We start from the raw sequence: 10,946 nt of genomic DNA on the forward strand, positions 1-10,946 counted from the left end.
GTGTATTTTATACCTTAGGCTGCTATTTACTCATAAACTACTAATAATTCACAAGCAAACTTAGCCGTTATAGTTTTCCTTGAAAGTTTGATATACTTAGTATCATCCTGAGTTTTTTAAAATTTTTTCAACCACCGGCTTAGATTTTAGAGGGGGGGGGGGGGCTCGATTTTAATGAAAATTCGCACTTTAAAGTTGAATATTTCGCAAACAGATAACTGAACTGAAAAATCGTTCTCACAAACCCAAAATGGTTTTAAGGTACCCCACACTATAGGGTTGGATGAGAAAAAAAAACACCCCCACTTTACGTCAATGGGAGGTAACCTAAAAAAAATTTTAAATTTTTTTTATTGTGCCATTTTGTCGGCATAGTTTACATATATATTCGTATAAAATTACAGCTTTCTAGCATTGATAGTCCCTGAGCAAAGCCGCGGACGGACAGACAGACAGACAGACATGGCGAAACTATAAGGGTTCCGTTTTTGCCATTTTGGCTCCGGAACCCTAAAAACGAAGTTGTGTTAAATAGTTACTTTTGATGTATACATATCATTTAAAGATATTGTAAAGCTTTTTAAAAAAATATACCTCGTTGAGTTTCTTGCCGGATTCTTCTCAACAGAGGTTTTTCCGAACCGGTCGTAGATTTTTTTGACATTCATAAGTGCTTGTTATAGCCTAAATTGAATAAAGGTATTTTGACTTTGACTTAAAAAAAAGTCAATTATTTATTAGAAACCAGTTTCGATATTTTTCATATAAATTAACACTTTCAAAAATATATAATATTATGTACTCTTCTAGTTAGGTAAGTCATTTATGGTAGTTCACTTTTTGACTTTGAAACTATTATTTGTCCTTCCCAGGGTCTCAAACTAAATACCTACCATACTAAACATATAGGTTGCCCGGGATTTATTCTACGAAGAATTAATAGGTATTTCGCTAATGGATTCTTGAATGAATAAGAAAACACAAAAAACTATCCAACGGTATAGATACTACTCCATGGAATACCTAGACAAGTGAAAAAATGATTGTGATTTCAAAATTACAGTTTTCTTTAATTTCACAACTTGAGTTTTCAAAAAACGTAACAACATAATTACAAAGGAAAATTATTTATTCATATCGTCTACCTAATCACATCCAGACTACCTACATCATTATCAGTGAGTAAATTTAGAATTACCTACATTTTACAAAACGTTCCATACATTTTCCAAAGAAATCCAAGCGAAATTGATTACTAAAAGGTTCCACCCTGATACGTCATTCAGTTTCCTTGACTGTACAGTTGATTTATTGTGAATCGATTTTAAAATTACGCCGAATAATAATAAACTTAGTATCCTTGTGAAAATGCTGCATTTTGATTGTAGTGCTTTCCTTAATTGGTCCTTGATGGACTTGTATAAATACATAAACGTGTAATGCAGACCTACAGACCAGTGGTAGAGCTAGCTTGACTTGCATTCGTTACTTTCACTGCTCTTAGAATAAAATAATTAAATAAATCAACAAAAGAAGATCAAAAGTGTTACAAAAATGTACGAGAAAACGAAACAGTTGAATAATTGTTGTTTCTGCTTTCCTCTCAGAAGAGGATTACTGACATTTGGATACGCGAGACTGGTAAATAAACTTTTTTAACTTTATGTTACCAACAAGGACTCTAGTTGAAAATACAAACTGAAATATAGATGCACAGAAAAACCAGAAAAATAAGACCATCACTGGGAATCGAACCCAGGTCCTCGGTATTCCGTACCGCGTGTTATACCGCTACACCACCATCATCTATATTTCAGTTTGTATTTTCAATTTAGGTTTTACGGGATGACCGTAAAAGTAAAAATTAGGAATTGAAATAAAAAATACAAAAAGATTCCAAAAAACCAATCTTAATTGAGGACTCTAGTACCGGCCGTAAAGAATTGTAATGAGTTGTTAACTTCTGTCTGTTCCATTTTTCTACGAATTTACCCGAAGCCTGCGCTTTTAGCTCATGGGACTAACCGAACTGGCATTAGCAGCATTAAATTCCGGGATTCCCGCGGGTATTCCCGAATTAAACTGTGGTGTTCAATTATGTTGTATTGTAAAAAACACCGTGCAAAATTTCATACCTCAAATTGAGCAATTGACATTTTGGGATTATGCACGCGTACATCCTAATTCCCTGTGAGTATCGGAATAAAATTAAACCCATGAGGTAGGTACTACAGAGACTCAGTAGTCAGTTTTAGTGTTAAATAATTACAAACACACATTCAATACACAAACAACTCACAAACGTTCACGTTGGTGATATTAGTCTATCCTATTAATATTCTAAATAGGATACTTATACTTACGCGAAAATAATTATAGCTGTTATTCAAGATAGATTATAGATATAATAAGATTTTATATTGTACGTCCGAAATGGACAAACTGTTGAGACTTATTTACCTTTTGTAACACCCTATTATGTACACAGTTACAATAAAGTTTATTTATATTTCTATTTCTAATGCCAAAGTTTGTAAGTATGTGTGTGTGTGTGTGTGTGTGTATGTTTGTCACTCTTTCACGCACGATGAAATTCGGGACGTAGATTGGACGTTTCAAACTTTCGTGATTCTCACTCATAGTTAAAATACCATTATAAACGGGACTTATCACGCTATTTTTACACGAGTAATATTTACCTCGACGTTTCGGCAACCGCGTTTCTATTCGTGACCACGGCAACTGTAATGTTGCCGAAACGTCGAGGTGAATATTACTCGTGTAAAAATAGCGTGATAAGTCCCGTTTATGGTATTTTGTAGATTGGACGTCTGGCATAACACATTTTTTACCCTGGTAAATCTCAACTGCTGGGTTTACAGCCATGAAATTTGGCTCGATCGTTTTTAATGCAACGTCAACACCACGATGTAGTTTGTGCGAACTGCCATTAGAATTTAGTGAAATCTCCGAATATAAATTAATCTGTCAAATCCAATGAAATTGATGGAATTACCTGTTGAAACACAATGTGTCTACTTGTTACGCGTGTGAAAGAAGCCGCGGGTAATATTTTCATCATCATCATCATCTCAGCCGTAGGACGTCCACTGTTGGACAAAGGCCTCCCCCATAGACCTCCAGTTGCTTCGGTTGGCAGCGGCCTGCATCCACCGTGAACCCGCAGCTTTAACCAGGTCATCCGTCCATCTTGTTGGTGGACGTGCTACGCTGCGCTTGCCGATCCGCGGTCTCCACTCGAGAACTCCGCTCTCCGTGCTATATGGCCCGCCCATAATAATAGTAATAATAGTAGTGGTAATAAATTATTTAATAATTTCAGGTTCTGGACATCCTGGTGGCATCAGACACAATCTCGACGTTTTATCGGCTGTCCAAAATAGTACCTCCTAATGAACTGATCAGCTATATCATAATGGCTGCCTTCTTTTTGATCGACGCCATTTTCGCTATAGTCTTTATTGCTGCGTGTCACAATGTAAGTAAAAAATTGTTTGGGAGATTAGGAATTATAGAAGTCAATAGAGAGGAAAAGAGAGCGAGTGAGAGAGAGAGAGTGAGAGAGAGAGAGAGAGAGAGAGAGAGAGAGAGAGAGAGAGAGAGAAAGATAAAGAATGAGAGAGAGAATAAAAATGAATATCAATTATTTATAAAGTGGGCCTCGCACTCAGCATAATGTACTCGTAATCCATACTAATATTATAAATGCGAAAGGTTTGTATGTTTGTGTGTATGTTTGTCCGTCTTTCACGTCGAAACGAAGCGACGGATCGACGTGATTTTTGGCGTAGAGATAGTTTGTGGACCAGAGAGTGGCATAGGCTACTTCCCGGAAAAATGCACAGTTCACGAGTTACGACATCTAGACATCTATGTCGAGACGAGATTCTTACGGAACTAAACTCACCCAGACCCAGACAAGAGATGTCGCTACTAAGCAATCAAATTATGATTGACCAATCATAATTTCATCATAGTGCTGCTGCTTAAGTAGCATAGTAGAAATAAGCAAACTGAGATATGTATGCATAGGAATGATTCGTGTCTAGATTCCTGTCCAGCAGTGGTGTAGAGGTTATAGCACGCAGCAAGGATGGAGAATTCTGCAAGTTTTTTTTCGATTCCTCAGTGGCATTTTTTTCTGGTTTTTGAATTTTCGGCATGAACATGAAAAAAACATAGCAACATATCTAGGTTGCAACGCACTTAAGCCTACTGGGTTCCATTTCTCACTTTTCCTTTTACGGAAAACCGCTAGAAAGAGATACCTACAGAATCAAGCATGATACACATACCATCATAGTGCTCAAAGCATATAGGCACTGCGATTGTCATGGAGGTAGCCTGTCAGGTGTGTAAGGTGCACGCAGCATTGCTTGGGTAATGCTACTTTGGTTTTGTGCCCAGCTATCTATTTCTAACTCATTCGTAATCGAACATGCTAGTTGAACGCAAGCCTACTAGTATTTCTCACTTTTCCTTTACGAAACCCTAAAAATACTTTTTTTACAGAAAAGCAGAAAGTTATACCTCATCTCAAACATATACACTATCACGTGCTTTTGTTTTAGCCTATCAAACACACGACGTAGTCATTGAGGTGTGTAATGCACGTTGGTCTTGGCCGCTATCTATTTCTAACCAGTTCGTAATCGAAAGCTTGCTGTACACAAGCTCCATAGTATTAGCAGTTGCCTGTAAGTATACTTATTTACCTAATACCAAACAAACTATACTAAGAACCCTAAGAACCACCACAAGGAAACTCGCTTTCTCGTAAAAAACCGTATTGAAATCGGTCAATCCTTTTGAGAGCTATGATGCCACAGACAGACATTGGCGTCAAACTTATAACACCCCTCTTTTTGCGTCGGTGGTTAAAAACAACATGTACATAGACCTGAAACATGAAGATTAAAATTACTAATTTAATAAAATTATTTCAGCTGTTCAAATGTACGTGGTTCTGATGACACGAAGGGAGATGAAGAAATTGCAAAATCTAAGCCGTAATATGCAGTTGGTAAACAAGACCGCTGAAGCAGAGGCGCTCTGCGTCAGCTCAGATCCATATCCTAATGGAGGACACAAACACAATGCATCCGTGTAAGCGCGCATATGAACAACGGACACATTTTAGTGATATAAGGAAAAAATAATAAACAATAATACAATACACTGACTCTTTATTGTACAACACAATTTAAAAGCAATACGACCCTGCGTCAGCAACTACCATACTCGGATAAAAAAAAGTCCCACATCCCGTGGGCATTACTTATCACCAATTGGATGATTAGTGTAGTGACATTAAAATTAATTACTTAGTGATTTGTAGGGGAAAGAGTAGCAATATGGTTAACTAAATATGTTTGATAAAAATGTATTAGGCATATCGGCTGTAAGTGTAAATTTCGTGATTTTACCTCATACGCAACCGAATGACGTCCGCACCGGGAGACGAGCTGTCGGTAGGCCTCCAACAAGATGGAGCGACAACTTGGTTAAGATCGCGGTGGATGCGGAAAGCACAAGACCGGTCTGAGTGGAGAGCCTTGGGGAGGCCTATGTCCAGCAGTGGACGTCTTTCGGCTGACATGATGATGATGATGAAACCTAACCACTAAGGATATAGGCGTTCTTATGGGACAGTCTGCTAGTTACACAACTGCTAGTTAGGTCATCAGCAGTGTTGCCGAAAAATCGATAGTTTCAATCGGAAAAAGGCCATACTATCGATAGGCATATCGATAGTATCGATACTATCGATAGTTTTGAACAATAGATAGTGACCTATATTTCAATAGGTACTATCGGTTATTATAAGCAAGATTACGAGATGTAAAGGAGTGGCAGTTGTATTCAGTTATCCAGTGATATTTTTAACGAATTTGCAATATACGACCTACCAAGCCTAACCAGCTTACTCTTAGTACTTAGAAGAATCAGTTGCAGCAGCTTTTGTTCTGCCCACCTCCACCTGTAGATGCAACCGATACTACTGAAAAAATGCTAACAATCGATTGTTTAAAACTATCGATAGTTTTCGTTATTTTCTGTTCAATACTATCGATAGTTATCGATAGTTATCGATAGTAACGATACTATCGATAACTATCGATAACTATCGCTTTTTCTCAAACCATCGATAGTGGACTAATCGGCAACACTAGTCATCAGACGGAAGACGTCCACTACTGAGCAAAGGCCCTACCCCTTTGAACGCCACAATGAACGACAACTCGCCATTAGCATTCATTGGTTGCCCGTAACTCTTACGATGTCGTTAATCCACCTACTAAGCCTGCCAACGCATCGTCTGCCGGTTTGCAGTCGCCACTCGAGGACCATTCTCCCCCAACGAAGAACAACAAATCGAATTGAATTGAAGAACAAACTGTTCTTCCATCGTCGTACCTAAATTTTTCGTGTTTTCGGCATATCACGATGTGCCCGTTATATGAGTAGAGCTAGGAATATCGACGAATGCGTTGCTCTAATCGATCTGCCGTATTTTTTCTCAGCATGCATGATCAACTTTTAAGCATATCATGAAATGGCGCCATTTCACGATATGCCTAGGAATTTCTTGATTTGGCGGATTTTACGATCGGCCACCGACATATTCTTCGAATTACATAATAAACTCACGTATGTTGCCTAGAGTAAGCTTAGCAAAGCGGATATCTAAGCACGTAAATAAACTCCATAGCTCTTTACATTTCGCCCGCGTGAATCTGTCAGTCAAGGACCACGTCTCAGAGCGTCTACATACATACTCGTATGTTGCTGAGTTCCGGATTCTATCACGTAAAAACTCCATAGCTCTTTCTTTCGCTGCGTGAATCTGTCAGTCAAGGACCACGTCTCAGAGGCACATATCATCATTTGGCAAAACACACCGGTTGATGACTTTAGTCTTTTTTCAGGCATCTAGTTGTGCATAAACTGGATAACCGTAAATACATCCATCCTTTCCATCCATCCATCCATTTTTCATCAATTTTCTATACCATTCTGAGTTACTGTTATGCGTACGTACGTTATGTGTTTAAACTGGATGAAAATGATGGAGTACTCCTATACAAGGTAAGGAAACTTTATGCCGGGACAAAGTAGCGGTTTGACCTTTCGGAAGTTTCTTATATACAAACAATCATTCTGGCCCAGTCCTCCCCTGCATTGATTACAGTTTAGTGATAAACAATATGGCGTGCGTGAATACACAACGATATTGTTTCATTTAAACTGGAATGTTAGAGATAGTATAACATTGATTTTAAGTTGTTTGTTTTTTCATATAATATTACGCTTATTAATGATTTTATTCCATAGTTTTCTTTTGAAAGCTCGAGTACCTAAAATTAGTTATTAAATACGAGTGTAATTGTTAAAACCTTATAAGTTTTTTGATTTAATTGAACAAGAAAGACTTCAAAAGTTTTTGGAAATGGATTTGAAATTACGCAGAGAGGCGCCTGTGTTCAAAAGGTGTTGCTTCTGCATACCTCTGAGGAGAGGATTGATTGGATGGGGCTACGCAAAACTGGTGAGTACTCCATTAACTCCACACTTCCATATCCGTATCAATACAGTGTGCTACCGGCAGCCAGGCTTTTTTTAAGGGAGGTTAAAGTAACGTATTTCGGTAACTTAACCACGAACATGACATTAATTTAAGAAATAAAGGCACCTTTGAGTCGGGTACGACGCGGAATGGTGGTTTTTAGGTTGTAGTTTAGGTCTTAGTTTGTAGGTTATGTTATAGGTTTAGGTTAATTTTATTTTGTTTAGTTTAATTTTTAGTGGGCTTAATTTAATGGCAGTGTTTAGTTTGATTTTATTTTGTTTTGTTGTTTGAATTTTGTAATTTGACAAAAATATTATATTTATACTTTAGAAATAAAGTAAAATTCAGACTTTGTTAACTTTCTAACAAAATCATATTTGCCAGCAATGTACTACAGCAAAGTAAATTGACAAGTAAATCAAAGTAGGTATCTTTCGGCTGTCATTTACACATACCTTGTTAAAACACCCCTAATTTGCGTCGGGGGTTAAAAACGACCATATACGCGCATGAAAAAACAAGTCTGAAATCGCCCTTACACACCATTGAATTGCTGCTACGCAAGTTATTTTCCTTCCCTGTTAAAGACAATGCATATTACTAAGTTACTACTTAATATAAAATTATTTTTTGTTTCAGTTACTCAACATTCTGACCATCTGTTACATTATCTTTATTATGTTGTTAGTTTTCTTCTTCTTGCCAATAAAGTACATATCGATCTACATCGCTGTGGTGGTCTCTATCATGATCGACGTCGCGTTCACTGGCCTTCTCATCATCGCCTGCCACAAGGTGAATTAACTCTAAACACCACACTACACTGACGCGTTTCGAACTTAACCAGAGTTCATCCTCGGTGTTCGAAACGGTAGTGTGCTGCTAGTGATATTTAGGTTATGAGAATTGTATGTGTCTTAAAGCGTTGAGGTGAAGGGTGGAGGAGCTGTATGAACACATATTTGTTACGTAGACGTATCTATCGTAAGGACTTTCCCAAAGTAATCCCTGATTCAATATACTATCGTAAGGCCGCGGGTGAGCAAAGTACTTGTTTATAGATCATTGATATAGACGTGCGCAAAGTAACGCCTGATTCAATATACAGGTACGTAAGACCGCGGTTGAACAAAGTATTTCTTAAATGAGCTCTACTCACGTATTGTTGTAGTTGAAAGTTTTTTTTTTATAAAAAATAGACTTACGTTTGGCCTCAATCTCACTTGATGGAAGGCGAAGATGAGGCCTAAGACGATACACGTTTTTGTCTAAAAACAAAATGTATAAGCGAGTAAAATTTCAGCTTGTTGGTAGGATTCCAAGTGGTTCATTTATTATGACACCTACAGCACGTAAACCTGACAGAAGAGCGGGTTAAATCCCGTCTGACGATCCGAAAATATTTTTCATTTTTAAAAAATCAAATAAATCTTGCGGATCGTTTTTTACCTACTTAAATAACTTCCAATGATCCGACTCTTAAATTAAAAATTTCACTTAAATGTTCGGGTGACAATACAATAAGTATCATCAATGAAATAAGTAGATTTTCAAAAATGATTTCTTAGGCAAAGTTAGTGTTAAATAATTTAATCTTTTCAAGTGAATTAGACTTGTATTGACCTAATATTAAAAACTATGTACCTTCCTTTTCAAGTAAATTGTTTTGTGTTTCACAGAAAAACTTCAAGTTGCTGAGGATTTCATACATATATAGTATAGTGTGGCTCACCCTCTACATGATGTTCGGGGCCTATGGTCTTACCAGTGGCGCAATCCGCATGGTCTCAATGTGGAACTACTACAAATCTCATAAATTCCTTATAATCGATTTGGTAGCAACCTCTGCATTCGTTTTTGCTTCGATGTGTAAGTACTTTACTTATACTAACTTTCAAACCATTATGAAGTCTAGTGATCGAATTATTAGTATAGAATAGGAGACCAGGTTGCCAAGTGGTTAGAGCTCTGACTACTCGATTCCCGATAGAGGCAGATACGCAATTTTATCAAAAAAGGAAAGGTAACTGCCCAGTCTTGGACGTTTTAATATGTCTATTAACTTTTTCATTTTATTATATTTCAGTTTTGCAGGTATATGTGATACTGCTAACACGTAGTGAGGCAATAAAATTGCACAATCAGAGTCTTGAGATGCAATTCGTGAACAACGCAGCCGAAGCGGAGGCGCGCTGTGTGCCTGCGGAGCAACGGAAGACGGAGCCGTATACGGACGAAAAGTACTCCGCACCATACACGGAGAACGGACACGACAGCTCCGAACATGGGGTCTATTAAAACAAAGCTAAAACAAAACGTGATAACGTCGATAATACGCAATGTCGCGTACAGAGAAAATCGAAGTTCTTATTTTACCGTCCCTCTCACTCTCGTATTAAATAATATAAGCGGCAACGGGACGGCAAGATACGAAGTTCGAGTTTCGAGTTTCATAGTAGCTCTGCAGTCGTCATCAGATATTTCGGAGCGTCCGAGATGATAATGAATGAGATGAACTCTATCACCGTAATAATAGAGTGCATGTTCCGATATTTTTGGCCACCTTGGCCGTTCCGAAATATCTGATGGCGACTGTACAATTCTAGCTCAGCCTGATAGCAATAACTTTGGTAACGAGGTGTGATATAACTCGTTTCTTTCTTCCTCTTTGAACTGTCTGGTTTAGCACACATTCTAAAAAATTACATTTAAATTCAAATTACCCTTTCTAAATTCCACACCTGTTCGATTTACATCAAGGTAGCCATTCTATTTAGAGCTGAACAGATACTGTCTCTTTATCCTAGATCCTATAAATTTCCTTAAACTCCTCAACTAGCTCATAATTTACTACACCTATACGAAGGAAGGTTTATTCCCTTCTACAGTTTCAAATACATAGTTGTGCAGTGCGTTACTGAAGTTCCTAAAGTTCCTTAGCTTGTGATACTTACTGCTAGACTTCAGTGTTATTGAATTGTATAAAATAAAGAACTGGGCACGGAAACGTAAGTTGGTTAACTATGTATTTTTATAATTGTTGATACAATGTCAAAGAATACCTATTTAGATACTTAAGACCGCATCTGTTTGTCCACAGGTGCTCTTGTATAATTATCTTAAATAAATATTACTTGTCTTCCTTGTTCCTGCCTTCTTCATTCCACCACCAACTTCCCCGGTCACTACTCGTGACAACTTGGGTTAACCCGATCTCACGATGAGCGGTTTGTTGTATCTCCAGCACGGTATCCTGCCTTTTCGCAGAAATATTGTTTGTTGAATGTTAGCTAGGTGTTTCATTTCCCAAATCTCAATTTTCTCCGAAACCAAAAATTTTTCTCAGTGCGGCAGT

General features: G+C 37.7%; 1 protein-coding gene and 1 long non-coding RNA gene across 2 annotated transcripts; both read left to right on the forward strand.

The window, feature by feature from the left end:
* The first annotated feature begins 1,469 nt into the window (after positions 1–1,469).
* Positions 1,470–5,197, forward strand: LOC141429370 (uncharacterized). Its single transcript, XR_012451524.1, has 4 exons — positions 1,470–1,641; positions 3,344–3,499; positions 4,534–4,718; positions 4,968–5,197. It is a non-coding gene; the product is annotated as an uncharacterized lncRNA (long non-coding RNA).
* A 2,047-nt stretch (positions 5,198–7,244) lies between these two features.
* On the forward strand, positions 7,245–10,737 carry LOC141429527 (uncharacterized). Its single transcript, XM_074089866.1, has 4 exons — positions 7,245–7,570; positions 8,231–8,386; positions 9,271–9,460; positions 9,678–10,737. The coding sequence occupies exons 1-4, from the start codon at positions 7,472–7,474 to the stop codon at positions 9,887–9,889; spliced, it is 657 nt and encodes a 218-aa protein (XP_073945967.1). The 5' UTR covers positions 7,245–7,471; the 3' UTR covers positions 9,890–10,737.
* The last annotated feature ends 209 nt before the right edge of the window (positions 10,738–10,946 follow it).

This window comes from Choristoneura fumiferana, chromosome 7 (genome assembly GCF_025370935.1).
Source record: "Choristoneura fumiferana chromosome 7, NRCan_CFum_1, whole genome shotgun sequence".
Taxonomy (NCBI): Eukaryota; Metazoa; Arthropoda; class Insecta; order Lepidoptera; family Tortricidae; genus Choristoneura; species Choristoneura fumiferana.